Source organism: Limulus polyphemus, unplaced genomic scaffold, assembly GCF_000517525.1.
Source record: "Limulus polyphemus unplaced genomic scaffold, Limulus_polyphemus-2.1.2 Scaffold26, whole genome shotgun sequence".
Taxonomy (NCBI): domain Eukaryota; kingdom Metazoa; phylum Arthropoda; class Merostomata; order Xiphosura; family Limulidae; genus Limulus; species Limulus polyphemus.
In genome coordinates, this window is record NW_013665636.1 from 874127 (window position 1) to 890475 (window position 16349).

Genomic DNA, 16349 nt, shown 5'->3' on the forward strand with positions numbered 1-16349 from the left:
GAATATGACTGAAAAATTTCATTTTTTCTGAAAAGGTGGTGTCTATTTACTTGTGACCATGCTGTGTACAATGACAGTGTTACCACTGCCCCACTTCTCTCCATATTTGCTAACCCCAACCCAACCTGGCTTGATGCAGATTTTGGAAAATAAGTTTACCCTGGAAGACAACATCAACTACCTGGCAGGATACTTATACACATAAAGGAAGAGAAACAAAAAGGGAAACATACATACCTATTTCAAAGATGGTGAGCAGACTGAAGTATGACAATAGGTGTTGAAATCCTGCAGCAGATGAAACAGCCAGATAGCAAAGAGAAGGAGCAACAAACATGTGAGGAGTTGTTCACATGCTCATGTGGAGAATCTCGTCGTGGGCCTGGTAAAGATGGGAAGCAAGAGAATGAGAAAGGTGATGAATCAAATGCACAGAAATGTGTAAAACCTTGAAAGCATCCACATCCAGAGACGAATATACCAACTGAAGGAGTTCACAAGTTTCTCCAGTGGGGTAAAAGGAGGGATGTCCTGGAAGAAGAGGGGTCCCAGGGTAGGAACAGATGATGTAGATGATGTTGTGGATCCAAAAAGGGAGAACTCCATAATAAACAACACTGAACTGTCCAAGTAGAACACAGTTAACCTCCCAAGCAACAGAAGTCCGAAGAAGGAAAGATCGGTCCAGGTAGAAAAGTATATAAATGCAATGGAAGTGGGTGCAAGAAACTTCAATAGTATAGACAACTGAACAACAACAAAAAGAAAGAAGAAATAAGACATGAGAGAAAGGCAGTACAAAGAGCAAGAAGCCAACAACTCAACTGAGGCACACGTGATAATGTACAAAACCACATTAAGGACCCAAGCAGGTATAGGAGTCTTGAAGGAGTGGAAGAGATTGGAGAGGACGACGAAAAAAAATACCCTGTGGTACTAGGAAAATGGAAATACAGTGGACAAACCCCACCAAATAACAAACAATGGCAGAGCTTGACAAACCAAAGGTAGAAAGAAAGGTGGAGCACAGTAGGAGGTCCAGAAGTAAAAGAGTGGTAGATGGATCAATAACAAAAGATCATCACCACCATCGTTGATAGACAAACAAAATGGAAAAATGATAGGAGTGTAACAAGGAGGTTACACAACAGGAAAATCTGGCTTGAAGGAAGATGGAATGGACGAACCCTACACTTGAAGATGGAAGAATAACATCTCTTGATGATTAGGGACATGTGAGGGTGAAGCACGAATGAAGAGACACTGGGTACATGAATGGGGAGCTAGATACCAAGTAAAGAAGTAGAGGAAGCCAAGGATGAAGTAGTCAAAGAGGCACTACAGTAGGAGTCAAGGACCTGACGGAAGAGTGGAAGAGGAGGATAGGCATATAGAAAAAGGTGAACCAGCCATGGTTGAGAGCTTCAACAGACACAGCTGAAGGATGAAGAACAAAGGACCAGAATAGAGGAATATTGGAGTCGAGAGGAATGACAAAGGCATTTAAGAGGGATGTTCCCCACCAAGAGCAAATCCAATGAATGACTTGGGGATAAAGAGACCACTCCATGGATTGAACTAGTTTGGATGAGAGAGGTAGTCTGTCAGAAAGTATATAGCTTTTGGAATATGACAGGCAACAAGATGAATGCGAGGGGGACGAGGCATTTAGGTGTGAGAAAGGATCTGTTAGAGAAAGAAAACAGCATAAACCCTAATAAAAATCAAGGAGGAAAACTGTAAACCCAAGAATTGTGTTCATAGAGTGAAAAACTAGAAATATTAAAGGGCAGATAAAGGAATGTAATTAAGAAGGAATTCCAGAAAAAAACTGTAAGGGGTAAGGTCATACCTCCAATGGTAAGGCACTATATAAAGCAAACAGGCTAAATTTGTAGTCCATTTCCGACCGAGGAGAAAGAATGTCAATTGAATGGATGAGAGTAAAAGGCCAGTAAACATGTGGTAATCCACAACACGTTGGTAGAGAAAGGAACACAACTAAGAAGGAAGTCCAGAAAGAAATTGGAAGGGTAAGGTCATACCTCGAATTGGAAGATACTACACAAAGCAAACAAGTTAAATTTGTAGTCCAATAGACCATTCCCAACTGAGAAGAAAGAACATCAGCTGACAGGACAGAAGTAGGAAGCCCAGTAAGCATGTGATAATCCAAAACATATTGAACAAAGGCTGGAATGTCCTCAACAGCTAATAAGCCTCCAGAAGCCATAGCAGAAATAAGGCCTGTGTGTGTGACACAGTGTAACTCACATAGGATTAAGTAGAAGTCACCGTCACTTAAGGATTCATAATAAAGTTAAAGCTTTTAAAACAAAAATCAAAGTTTCATTAACAAATGCAAGCCTCATCAAATTGAAGCCAGACGAAATTTAAATGTGTCTGTGACATACAAAGCCAAGGAAACGAATGACATTTTAATGAGTACAAGTGCACAGGGGAGTTACTGTGCATGGAGGTTGTTTTGCTTTCCTATTGGAAGAGGACTTTTTTTGCATGATGATATCATTATGCACCAGCATAGTTCATGTTAAACATATGAATTTAGGTGGAAGTTATCTCAAGGCTAGTGGCATGCAAGTCTAATATGCAGATGCACAAGAAAGATAGCATTTCTGCATGTAGAGATGAATTATTTTCTCAGTATTAGTATTATGTATTATCGGTATTAGGTCTATTTGATTCCAATGCTTCACTTGCTTTCAGCATTCAAATCATAACTTAGAAACATTTTGTGTTTAGAAAAGCAACTCAAACACACAGATAAGCTAATTCAGTGCAGTGCAGTTCTTTCAGATGAAACAAATTCACAAGAAATAATGTGTATTTAAATTTGAGTCCTCTGCTTTCATTTGAGTCAATGTCATTGTTAGACTCACCTTGCGTAATTCATCTCTCTCTAGTCTAATCTGTGATATAGTTTTTTCTAAGTTAGCAACGTGAGTTGACCTTTCCCCACCAAATGGGTCCAACTGTTGCTTAGTGATAACAGCATCTGTATGCTCCTGCTGTATCCGATGGAGTTCAAGTGTTAATTCTATAAAACAAATGAAACCTTTTCATACCAATTATGCATCTCTCTCATTACACACAAAAAATATCAGGCATAAGTTAAAACTGTTTAGAAACCTTCTGATTCAAAGATTCATCTGATTTTCCAGTAATTTATCTAGCTTATTTCACCAAATGATGTAAGTTTGAGTGAAACTAATTTCAAGTTAAAACTATTTCTAAATCAAATACATATTGAATTAAAAAAAAAGATTTTCAATTTAAAATGGAAAGCCTGGAACTGTGGATATAACACCATCAAATTCCTATGTTTAGCATTTAGATTTTATCAGCCAAAAAGACAAATATAGCACCAGCAAATTAAATTCAATGAGGCAGAATTTTTACAGTGGACAAAACAAAATACTCAGTAACAGCTACTACTAAAAGATACTAATATAAAAGACAAATCAAGAAATTTTAAACCCATTACTATACAATTGATTACCTTTTACTTTTTTTGACATATCTAATTTTTCCCTCTCTAGCTCCTTTATCTTCCAATTCACAGATTTATCTGATAAATGGTCAACCTGGTCTTCACTGTAAGATGATACAGTCCAGTTGGAAGGCTTTGAAAAACTAACATCATACACACACAAAAAAATGTTTAGTTTATTACAACACACAGACATATATGTACTTTAAAATAAAATAAAATGACCTATTTAATAGAAAAGCACAGTTGCACTTTTTCTTTCTTTTTATTTTGCAAAGAGAAAAACTTAACTATACATAGCTAGCCCTATTCTGTTTTAATTGGCACTAGCATCAGACATGGCATAGATTGTAAGTTTCCACAAGCTATGAAAAAATTATTCTAACTGCCTCTTTTAAGGGCTAGCTGCTTAGTTTGTTAAGAAAAAACATGCATATTAATGCTGCAAAAATAATAATAAACCAATAATGTGGAAAGTTCACATTTTCCTACACTGAAAATATATTTCTGATAGCTTACCTCCCTCTTACCCAAAAGTATCTCAACCTTGATTTCTCTCTAAGCATTGTTAAAAAAATGCTATTATACCCCTTCATTTTTGTACCATTTCAGAACACGTGCATATCATATGGCTATTCTCCACCAATCATACTGTGCCACCTATAGTAGTGGAGGTAACTCCCTTTTACTATTCTAGCACAATCCTTACTTTCGAGAATTGGTAGTTACAAACTAAAACACTGGCATATAAGTGGGGAGGAAGGGTGGGAAGTGGTTGAGAGAAGGTAAGTACCTATTAGAAATACATTTTCAATGTAGGAAAATGTTAACTTCCAAAATGGTATTACCTCCTATCAGCCAAACCTAGAATCCCACATTAAATAGGTGGAGGGCTGGTGCAGTCATGACAGGATTCAAATAAGCATATAACTACCTGAAAAGAACAATTGTTCCAGAAAAAGAAAGTAAGGCACAGCTGTGGGGTATAGCACTACTTCTAGAACAGGTATGCTCCTCGCCCAGTCACAAAGCAGTAATATATATATATATGGGCAGCATTTATGAGGCAGGCACAATATACACACAAAATGTCTAATATGTAATCAAGAATTTTGTGCCAAGGGAAGGGTCCTGGGGTACACTGGAGCAAGTCCACTGACATCTAGCTAAGGATATTGGTAGCAAGCAGAGCGATCTTTCCCTTAAAAAAAAACAAGGGCATGTGTCATAAATAAGTAGTGAGATGATATTTTGTAGGATAATTCAGAATCAGCCCATTGTCAACAGATAGTGCAGTAGTTGTCCACATATATAGTAGATCATAGTATGTGATATAGGAATAATGAGTCATAATAAGGTGCCAGATAATGTGAGATAGAGATAAGTGGCTATGGCTAAAGGACCGTAAATTGTATATGAATAAGGCAAGGGTGTTCCACTCAAGAAAAAAACATCCAGGGGAGCACCTTGGGATACGTCGGATTATGCCAAGTATGGTCCACCTGGGCAAAAGAACAACAGTGGAAGCTTCTTGCATAAGTTTTTTTTTTATAAGATCAACAAGTGCCATCCACCCGGGCAAAAAAACATCCAGAGGAAGCACCTTGGGATATGTCGGATTATGCCAAGAATGGTCCATCTGAGCAAAAAAGACAACAGTGGAAGCTCCTTGCTTAAGTTTTTTTAATAGGATCAACAAGTGCCATCTGCCTGAGCAAAACATATCCAGGGGGAAACGCCTTGGATATATAATATTATGGCCAAGTGAAATCCACCAAGGAAAAAAGAAACACCCACAGGAAGCACCTTAGTACACGTCAGATCATGCCATGTGTGGTCCATCCAGGCAAAAAACATCCAGTGGAAGCACCTTGCATAAGATACACAGTTCAACATGTGTGGTCCACCCAGGCAAAACCCAGGAGGAAGCACCTTAGAGATATAGGATTAGTCCAAGTGGGGTTTGCCCGGGCAAAAACATCCAGGGGAAGTACCTTGAAATTCTACTGTGTGGTCCAAATGGGTAGAAACGTTCAATAGAAGTGCCTTGCATAAGCATGTATATTATGATCTAAAAGTGCAGTCAACCCTAGCAAAATATCCGGAGGAAGCACATTGGATCCAGAATAGTATGTTATTCCCTATTCAATAATTATAATGACAACAGCCATCTTCTCACTGAGTGGGTACATATAAATTATAATTTTGATTTTTTCATTGTACAACCCCACTTAGAAGGAAACCTCCATGGTAAGGAGTCCTTTGCTCCTCCAAAAAAAAAGGGGGGGGGGAGAATATGCATTTTGGAGTCCAGGGGAATGACACATTGAAGACAGTGCAATGGGTGTCTGCAATTCCCTATTTTGAAAAACAGAAAGACTCAGATTATAAGAATCACAGGTCAGTAGGGATGGGCAAAAATCCCCAGCTGCTTTACTCATGAAGTCCATGAGTAATGGTCCTTTACATAAAATACATTGATAGTAAAATTTTGACATACACATATATATATAGACATACCACCAGAAAAGTGTCCAGTGGTCTTACAGAAACATTCCATCTCTACGGTGAGCATTTAAAAATATACAGATTTAGTGCAAAGATCTAATATTCAGCATACCTGACCAGGGAACACCACCACTAGGTGAGATCTTGAAATATGGTGTATATCAACTGAAAAAGATACAAAATAATAACAGGTCAACTTACTTCGCCAAGGCGAAGAGACATGTGGAGAATTGCCAGAGGAGGAAGATAATATCAAATTGAGGAAGAAACAGCCAAATCATGCAGAGAGAATGCTATGAATGCATTGGGTGTCGCCCACATACCCGCTTGAATGATCTCCTCCAAAGGTCGATGAAATCAAGCAGCTAAAGACATAGTTAAGTGACTGGTTTGGTATGATGAAACGTTGTGCAGCTGGCGACCTGCCACGGACAAGTCAGAAAAAGCTAGCCGTATGAGTTGCTGACCCAGCCAGTAAGAGTAACAGGAGATAGGTCCCAGGAAACAGAGGGATTCCAGAGAATAAATAGATGAGAATGCACAGGACAGAGAAGATGAACTGGATCCAAATGTGAGTATGTGGGAAATACACAATAAGGAAATGGGAGAAAAGGCAAAAAAACCTTCCAGAGCAGCAGCTGTCTTAGGAAAGAAGGCCCAATTTGGATAAATGATAACATAAGAGGAATGGCAAAGGATATAGGAACCATTAATGGCAAAAAGATCAGAATGAAGATGACTACATGCCAGGAGGAGAAGGAAATAGGTCTTAAGGGAAAGATGATACAAGGAACACATAGCAGTGGGTTCAAATGGAGAACCAGACAAGGCATGAAGAAGAACATTGAGATCCCAATCTGGAAGAACAAAAGGATGTGGAGGACGAACAAGATGAAAAGAATGGAAAAGTATGGAAATAATCAGGGAGATGAAAGTTTTACGTAATTCTTTTTACAAAGCAGCCCGATAACTAGCAACTGTTGATATGGACAAACCCTGAATTTGGACGGATGAGGAACAGAAGGATGGCAGCTACGGCAAAAAGACCACTGTCTGAAGGTAGACCAATGATGCTGGTACACAAAAAGTGAGGAAGACCAAATGGTACAGGTAAGGAAATATGCTACATGAGCAGCGAGTCCTTGAGCTGAGGCGAGGGACTGGACGAAAGCCACACATGAATATGGAGACATCTGCATGAAATAAGTCTGATTGTGGTTGTCAGAGGAGGGACCTAGACAGAGGAAAGGGCAGAGGCTGCTGCTCCAGTAAGGACCAGAGCAGAGAGAACAATGTCTGAGCTGGTCCAATACAAAGAAACTAGCAAAACACGACAAGAAATAGTCTGGAGATTAGTATGAGAGGAGGCTAGGCATATAGGTGAAAGCCCCTCCAATCCTGATTGAATGCATCCACCCCAGAGCTGAGAGGTGTGGAACAGGAGACCAAAAAGGAGATACTTTGGCATTCCAGTGAGTGGCAAACACATCTATATGTGGTATTCATAGGTAAGAACAGACCTCCTGAAATACTTGAAGATGAAGGGACCACACACCGTAGGTAGAACTACCAGATTCATAAGTCTTGGAACATGACATACATGACATGGTTAAATGGTAATTGTGAGTCCAGTACAGGAGGTCGAGTATCTGAAAACACAGAAACCAGGACTTGGTTCCCCCATGTTTGGCAATATAGCTAACGAGAATGGAACTGTCAGAATGAACCATCATCACCCACCCCCAGAGGAAATGAGACATTGGCTGACAAACAGCCAAAAGTTCAAGGAGGTTGATATGGAATGTAGTTTCTACAAATGACCACTGCCCCCAAATCTCCCTGGATTTGAGGGAAGCTCCTCTACCTACCAAGGAAGCATCTGTGAACAGGTGAGCATTGGGACAAGGCGGAGTAATGCAAACCTCCAAGTGGTCATTTCCCTGTCTAGCCACCATGCAAGGTCAGCCCTTATCCCAGGAGGGAGGGTGATAGGACTATCCATGGGATTGTGGGAGATGTTGCACTGGTCGATAAGCATCCACTGAAGAGAACGCATGTGCACCAGACCCTAGGGAATGAGAGCTTCCAAGGAAGCCCAGGACCCCAAAAGAGATAGAACATCTTGCGCAGTGAGAGAAGGTGAATGTACTGCCTTCGTGACTGCCCGCTCCATATCCTTGAGCCTAAGTGGAGAAGGTTGTGCTCAACTGAGATGAGAGTTGAAGAGAACCCCTAAATAAATAAGTTATTGTGTAGGGGTTAGAAAGGACTTCTCCAACTTGATAAAAAACTCCACCCAAACAGCCTCTTGAAGAATTGATTGGGTGTGAGAGACTGATTGGACCTTGGAAGAGGCAAGCAGAAGCCAGTCGGCAATGTAACGATGAGTCTGATGGCCCAGCGAATAAAGATGATGAGCAAATGAGTGAACCACTCAACAAATCATACAAGGAGATGAAGACAAACCAAACATCAGTGCACGGAACTGAAAGACACAACCCTCATGAACGAATCAAAGAAAATGACGTCACACTGGAGCTATGGGAATATGAAAATAGGCAAGCTTGGTCATCCAGTCTCAGGGAAAAAAAAACACTGAAGGGAGAGGTAGGACTCCATCTATGATAGGACTCAAATTCTCCCGTCTTTTTGGGGACAACAAATAACAGGAGTAAAATCTGGGATGAGTGGGCACAACCTATTTGATAGCTCCTATATATAAGATCCCAGACCAAATCAACGAAACAATTGGATGAGGTACGATCCTGAAGAGGAGGGAAGGATCCAGACATTGGGAATCCAAATCCATCAAACTGGTTGGGGGCTTACCCGCATCTGGCAACAGTGGATCAGCAAAAATGTTGAACAAGAAGTTGGATGCCGGGTGAGGGAGGAAATCATAATAATCAGAATCAAGGTTCTTCACCCAACAAGGCAAGAGAGGAATCAAGGGCTAATGGTGAAACATTTAAAATTTGACATACTTGATTAATAAGGAGTAGAAATGGTGAGGTGACTGACTAAAAAAGGCTGGGGCCTAAATTATCTTCCCCTAAATAAATTCTTGTTCAGAAGCTTGTTCAGGGAGAAAGGGAGACAAACCAACTGCCAAGCAAAAGTGTCAAACCAACTGTGAATTAAGGTTTGAACGTCATTAGTAGATATCATCAACCTACCTTACCTGGGGCTAGTGACATTACTGTACTCAATATTGGCAGGAACTTTGTGATTTGCCACCATAAAATTAGAATTAATATATCAAATCAGAATTCAAATTATGGAAAAAATTTTCAAAAAAATATAATTCAAAAGCAAACACTAAGTTCAAACTTGTGAAGTACTGAAACACAACCACAACCAAAAAAGCAAGCACATGATGAAGTAAACATGCATTTATACACTATAAAGCCAATCAAGAAAGTGAGGATTGTGCTATAATACTAGAGGGAACTACCTGCACAAGTATAGGTGGCACAGCATGATTAGTGGAGGGTAGTCACATGATATGCACATATTCTGAAATGATGCAAACAAAAGGGGTATAATAGACTGGTGTGCTATTAACAAAAATTTTTTTTAGCAATGCTTAGAGGTCAAATAAAGATCGACATAACTTTGGATGAGAGGAGATAGTACTGTTTTGGAAATAAATACATAATAACACTGAATGAATTATATTTAATGACATCCCTCCTCCTACTTAAAATATCAATCTTGCTACAAAATTTAGGTGTAATGAAAATAAGCTAAAACTGCATTAAATAAAAGCTTCAAAAGTAAGTGAATCTTAATTTATTTGCTACACAATGGGCTATCTGTGCTCTGCCCAACACAAGTATTGAAACTCAGTTTTTGGTGGTGATAGCCCTCAGAATTACCATTTGAAGAGAATTATTACAAGACATAATTTTTTAAACCAATTGTAATTGTGGGTTGAATGGCATATGTGCCTTTTTTATAATATACAGGGTGTCCCAGAAGTCTGGTCCCATAGGGAAAAATACATAATTTATTCTTATTTTATTTATTATTCAAATTGTATGCCATTAACAGTTATACACATATCAATTCTTGGTATACTGTGCCATCAGGGTATTTTCTTTCCTGAAATATGTATGTATATGACATTCAAAATGTGTTTAACTATTAAGAATATAATGTCTGTATTCCCTATGGGTCCAAACTTCTGGGACACCCTGAGAATGATCTGTAAGTGTAACATACAATAAACGATATGAAAATGACAGAGAAAAATTTGTCTACAATTAAACTTAATTACAAGTCCAAACAAACATACAAGAAATTCCTGTACCAACTGTCCTTATATCGATTAACATACAATAAAAGCCACATTTAATCACAATTCTTTCAAATTACTGATTAAATATCATTAAAAAATAAAACTGTAAAAAAACATACAGTTAATTTTTACTTACCTCCCAAATGTGTAAGTGAAGCCTATAAATGGAAGATGAAGACCAGAAAATACAGAGTTTGCACTGGGAGGCACAGAGTCCTAGAATCAGTAGTACATTAATAAAAAACAAATTTATGACAGTAAAAACTTGTTTAAACTAAAACAAACAAAAAAATAAATATATATATTAATATAATTATTTTCATTATTTCAACTTTCCTTTAAAACTGACTTAAAACTAGATTGTCTGATTACTAAAAAAAATTTGTAAAACAAATCTAACTTCTATAATTAGTACCTAGATTACATTACCATCAGCTCCCTATGAAACCTACAATTAAAAAAAACATTTGTAGAGTATACTATTGTTCACACATGAATTACTATTGAAAGAAATACATTTCAAGCTTAAAGGCAGCAGTTGGAAAATTAAGAAATACATGCTTATTAAATCTACAAAAATTACAAATATTTCAAACTACATAAATGTTCTCAGAATAGTTTTATGATATAATGCTATCCAAATTTCCAAAATACCTACTGTTGTTCACTTATGAAAGAATTCACTATAACAGCACAGTGATATAACTACACTACAAATCACAACTAGGGCAAAATTTCAGCTGATGTAATAAACATCAATACATTCAACTTCTTCATAAGTAGTTTTGGATTATGCATAGAGAATATTATTTACATAAACTAAGGACTTATTGTTGAAGATTAATAATAATTTCTATTAATAGATGCTTCTACACTAAGAATACATTGTAAAGTAGTTATACGTTATATATTTCAAAGATCAACTTACATTGCCTTTCAAATCATTTTCATCGACATCATCAAAGTTAGATGTGTCCGTAGGACTACTTACTTCAGGGATGTAGGGAGCTAGACCTAAAATTGAGGGGCAAGTTTTGTTTTTTTTATACACCTGAAATAACATCACTTTAATATACATCTAAGCAAAACAGATCACATTTAAAAAGGCAACAAGCAGAAGTATAAACGATTAAATAGGAGCCTACCAGCACTTAAAAAGTAATAAATGGCAGGTCGTTGGTCTATGTAGCTATGGTTTCCTTAGTTCTATGGTCCTACTATTTTGTAGCAAAGCTAGTGAAATATTGCAAGTCAACCAAGGTTTGATGTGAAAACTGGTGTTCTTAACAATACTTATGCTGATAACTTAAAAACTTGAGTTCTGTGTCTGAAGAAATGTTAAAGACAAAATTTTGGGAAATAAAATATTGCATAACTTAAATTTGTGTACATAATCTTGAAATTAATCTGCAAATAAAATTACAATCTGGAAAGAGTGATTACTTAGAAAAGGGAGTACTAAAGATACAGTAAATTTTAGAATCACAGGATGCTAAATTTGAGGGCCGTCGAGTTTGTGTACACGATATTGACTGAGTTATGTATTAAATTGCAATAGAAATTCTTTAGGCAGTGACTTACCCTCTACGTATATAATTAATTTTATACCTTCTACTAAAATGTGTGTATAGGCCAATGTAAGTGTGTTTAAAATAAGTCTTTACTATAAAATCCTCATTACTATTTAAAAACTGAAGTGTCCAGAAGTGGCATTTTCTTTTATTCTGTTTATGTCCCAAGACAACAGATTCCAGGATGTTCCCTCATTTATCATGAACAGAAGTAGCTTTCTGTGCATTCTTGTTTATAAATCATTAAAATAACACTGACGTGGTGATGACACTTTTGTTATTCTTCAGGAAGTTACATACTTTTGAATATATGTTTCTAACCTGTACTTACCATAATCTGATCAGTTAACTGGCCAAAAGCAGAAGTTATTGCCAATCTAATATTACTTCAAAGCCAAAGGGTTGTGTCTGGCATTAGAAATGGGTAACAAATCTTGGGAATTATTTTCCCAAGGTTTATTTAATTATCTGAGTTATATACTAAATTTTATATTATCAAACCACTGTACATATTGTTATTATAGACAATTGGTCTGCTGTTATGCTTCAGTGTGTGATGTGTGTTACATTCATGATTAATTGTAGTATGTTTTTCTGGTTGTTTATGAAGTTTCTTGGGCTTGTGTATGTAAAGAACACCTTGTTTAAAGCACACACATATATCAGTTCATTACTGCTTACGGTTTATTCATTTCAATACTTTTATGTTATTTGTATAGTCATTTGTAAAATGCAGTGGATAATGCATTGTCTTATACTTTGTTTAATTTTTTGAATATGTTTATTTTCGTTACTAAGCTGAATTATTCTTCTAAAAAGTAGTTCCTGTACTAGAAACAAATTTCCTTTGCTGTGTTCATATGAAGAGTTTCTGATGTCTCGCATGCTATACTTTAATTTAACATTCATTACTTTTGTCCAAAAGAATACAGAGTTAGATAATTCTTCAGCATTTTAAGAATGGCAGTAGGAGGATGTGGTGGTGATAATGTGGTTGAAAATTCTTCCAATTTTTAGAAATAATACAGAAATGATAAAAAAAAATTATTAATGGATGATTTAGAATTATGTTTTTTATTCTATGTATATTTTGGCCAATGTACCAGAACTGCTTATTGTTTGGTGTATATGAAGTGTCTCCAGCTTATCGTGATAGGTTTGTTTGATGTTTAACTTACTGTGCTTTAATGTTTTGATTTACGAGTTTCTCTAAGGTTCTTGAAATAGTAACACATGGATTACACATTGTGGGTTTCTTTAACTTGTGACATGCTAAAGATTAATCATATAAATATATGCCACAGAAATCAGACTCTCTCTATAAATGTCTGCTGTTTTCATCAGTAAACAAATGACTCTTCTATAAGCACCATTTCTTTTACATCAATTTAATACAGCAATATTTTATACTGTAACCAGCCTGTGTTCTCATCACCTTCAAATCAATTTTAAAATCCTATTTATACAACACTTTAAGTCCATTAAAACAAACTTTTGATCCCTATCAAGAAATAGAAATACATCTACTAACCATCTCTTATATGATCCCAGTCAACGCCTTCAAACCATGGGTGATTTTTAAAATCCTCTATTCCCTTCTGTCCAAGCCTACACTCGGCACTACAAATCAACTTTGTCATCAGATCTTTGGCTTCTTTAGATACAGTGAGTAATGGATCATCAGGGAAATCAAAACAATTCTAAGTAAAAATAAATGTAGCAGTTAGGACTACAATGACTTTATTGAATGTTTCTTTGATAAATATCTACCACCTGGTGGGAATTTTGAATATGCACAAACAGAAAACGTGTCTCTAGCTTATTTGTGATTGGAATTTTTTTCTGACAACTCTCTACATATATTTAAGCTTATCTTCAAATATTTAAGGATAATTGACAACTGAAATTCCTGTAAATGTTGAGTTCTAAGTAAAATAAGTAATATTTGTATAAATAAAATGAGGAAACATAATGGATATTAAGCTTTTTATATTCCTATCTTTTCATTTAACTGTCCTTAAAACTACAAGAGAATTACAATTATGTTTATCAGAAATTACATAATTACTAAATTAAATTAAAAATAAGCTAACTGAAATTCACAAACTTGGGATATTCAGAGTATGTTCTCAGGCTTCTTCTTCATCTCATATGAAATTCCTACATTGTGTTTAGTTCAACTTGTTTCCATTTAAAGAATTAAAACTTTTTACACAGTAGTTAGTTTCCAGATTTCTCATACAGTTAGCTGTTTGAAATTCCTGGATAATCAATGATTAAATATCTCCAAGTTTGTATTCCAACCACTAAGAAAAACATGGAAATATTTGAGTAACACCCTCATACAAAGTTTTACTCGTTAAGTTAAAGAGCTAACCACTATAAACTATCAAGTGATAGAGATATCTGGACATTTTTAGATGAAGAAAATGCTGGAAATTTTCAGCTAACCATGATTATGAAATTCCAACTATGGTGAAATTTTTATTACATTCAAATCTCTATAAACTCAGGATCTTTGAGATACTGATGGCATTTTACAACCAATATCATGTGTTTTACAAAACAGAAGTTTAGTTTTAATAAAATAATAAGAGTTGAATTCCTTTGCATTCTTCTTCTAGACCAGTGGTCTCCAATTATCACAATGGGCAACTTCAGATGATGACCATAAAGCCAAGGGCCAGGCCTGAGCTTGTTGACCAGTATACCATCCCACAAATATAGCTTAACTTACTTTTTTCATTATCTGCTCATAGTGAAGCCCATTTATCAGGTTTTTCAGAACCTGATATGGCCCATGGTCTGCCTAATGAAGACCACTGAAGTAGAATGAATAAAATAATAAGTCTGGAATAACAACATGAAGAGATCCAAAGTTATCTTATTCACTTTCATAACACTAATATCATACTTGTTTAGTAAATTACAAATGCAATCTAATAGAAAGTGATCAGATAAAATATGTTTATTGCATACTTTAAAATGTTTCCTAACATATACAAACATTACACTTATCCACATCTTAGCTGCACTATTAATCCAGTAGTATAATGTAATCCTGGAACATCTTATTTGGTGAACAATTATGACCAGACTACCAAATAACAGAGGTCCACATGCAACCACAAAAACTAGCCTCATGGCAAAACATACTCTTGATCTTCATCTGACATCACATATGTAACACCATCTGCTGAAATGATGAACTATTTTGGTTTTAGTGATATCATAGTTCTGTTGCACACTTTCAAGTCTACTCTCTCAATAACATTAACTTCATAGGAAACTCAACCTTTAACTTATAAGTTTCATTAACTGTAATTTTGTGTATTGCTCAAAGTAAAATAAAGATCAAATTTTTTATGAGGTTTTGATTTTGAGAGAGAGAGAGAAACTACACATGTGAATTATGCTAAGCCTAAACTTAAATACCAAATTAACTTTATGTCTTATAAGCTGTATCAGATATATAATGTGCAATTATGATAAACTTTGTCAAACCTTGTGGTTCATGATCTTTCCATATGTTTCCACGAGAGATTCTGCATAAAAAGGTGTTTCTCCGAATAACATTTCATACATACATACTCCTAGTGACCACCAATCACATTCTGGTCCATATCTTCCCTGACCATCTTCCATTGCCTTAACAGTAGAAAAAATAAAGTTCTTATTTATAATAGACACTAACTAAAATGGTAATAAGTGTGTAGGATATCTGACCAAAAGTATAATTAACCTTTCTGTTTAAGAGTGAAGCTCTTATGCAAAATCTAATAGAGCAGAGGTGTGTATTAATATGCACTGTCATCGTTGTAACCCATACCACAAGTTCACCACAAATCAACTCATTTAAAATATTAAAACTTGTTTATTGTTAGATATGCAGAGTATAATATTTAAGGTTACAACACCTGGCATCATCAGGTACATCTGGTGAAATGTTGTAACCATAAATAGTATACTCTGTATATACGACAATAAACAATAAAGTTTTAAATAACAGAGTAGTTCCTTTAATTACTTACTTATTTTTATTCATATAAGATTTATTTACTTATTTATTTTTGAAAAACAATGTTGAAAACAATTCAGTTTTTACTGAAATTTGTGTATGTTTAATATTTGATGGCAGTTACATAAAACAACACTAACTAGTTTTAAATATTCTTGGTGTTCAAAATGAATAATAAAATATATACATACAAGTATATACAAATAAAAATCAATCTTGAAGTTACTTACACTTACTGTATGAATAAAAACTTAACATAATTAAGAAGGAAGAAAACTTTTATTGGGCACCTATTACCAGTATTTTACTTCCGTATATTCATGTGATGAAGAAAGCACATCTCCCAAAACAAACTGACCAAACCAACATACACTGAGTGGTCACAAGTAAATAGACACCTAATTTTTCGTCATTTAACTGATTTATGCTAACTAATTTGTG

General features: G+C 35.7%; 1 protein-coding gene across 2 annotated transcripts in view; it reads right to left on the reverse strand.

The window, feature by feature from the left end:
• LOC106459248 (serine/threonine-protein kinase MRCK alpha-like) overlaps positions 1 to 16349 on the reverse strand; it is a 143320-nt gene that overhangs the window by 44738 nt on the left and 82233 nt on the right. For both annotated transcript variants that reach the window (XM_022385785.1, XM_013918850.2), the window contains exons 8-13: positions 15395 to 15538; positions 13422 to 13590; positions 11248 to 11333; positions 10456 to 10535; positions 3521 to 3654; positions 2901 to 3058 (exon numbers count right to left, since the gene is read on the reverse strand). In XM_022385785.1, coding sequence (XP_022241493.1) covers positions 2901 to 3058; positions 3521 to 3654; positions 10456 to 10535; positions 11248 to 11333; positions 13422 to 13590; positions 15395 to 15538 — 771 coding nt within the window. The remainder of the gene's footprint in view (positions 1 to 2900; positions 3059 to 3520; positions 3655 to 10455; positions 10536 to 11247; positions 11334 to 13421; positions 13591 to 15394; positions 15539 to 16349) is intronic.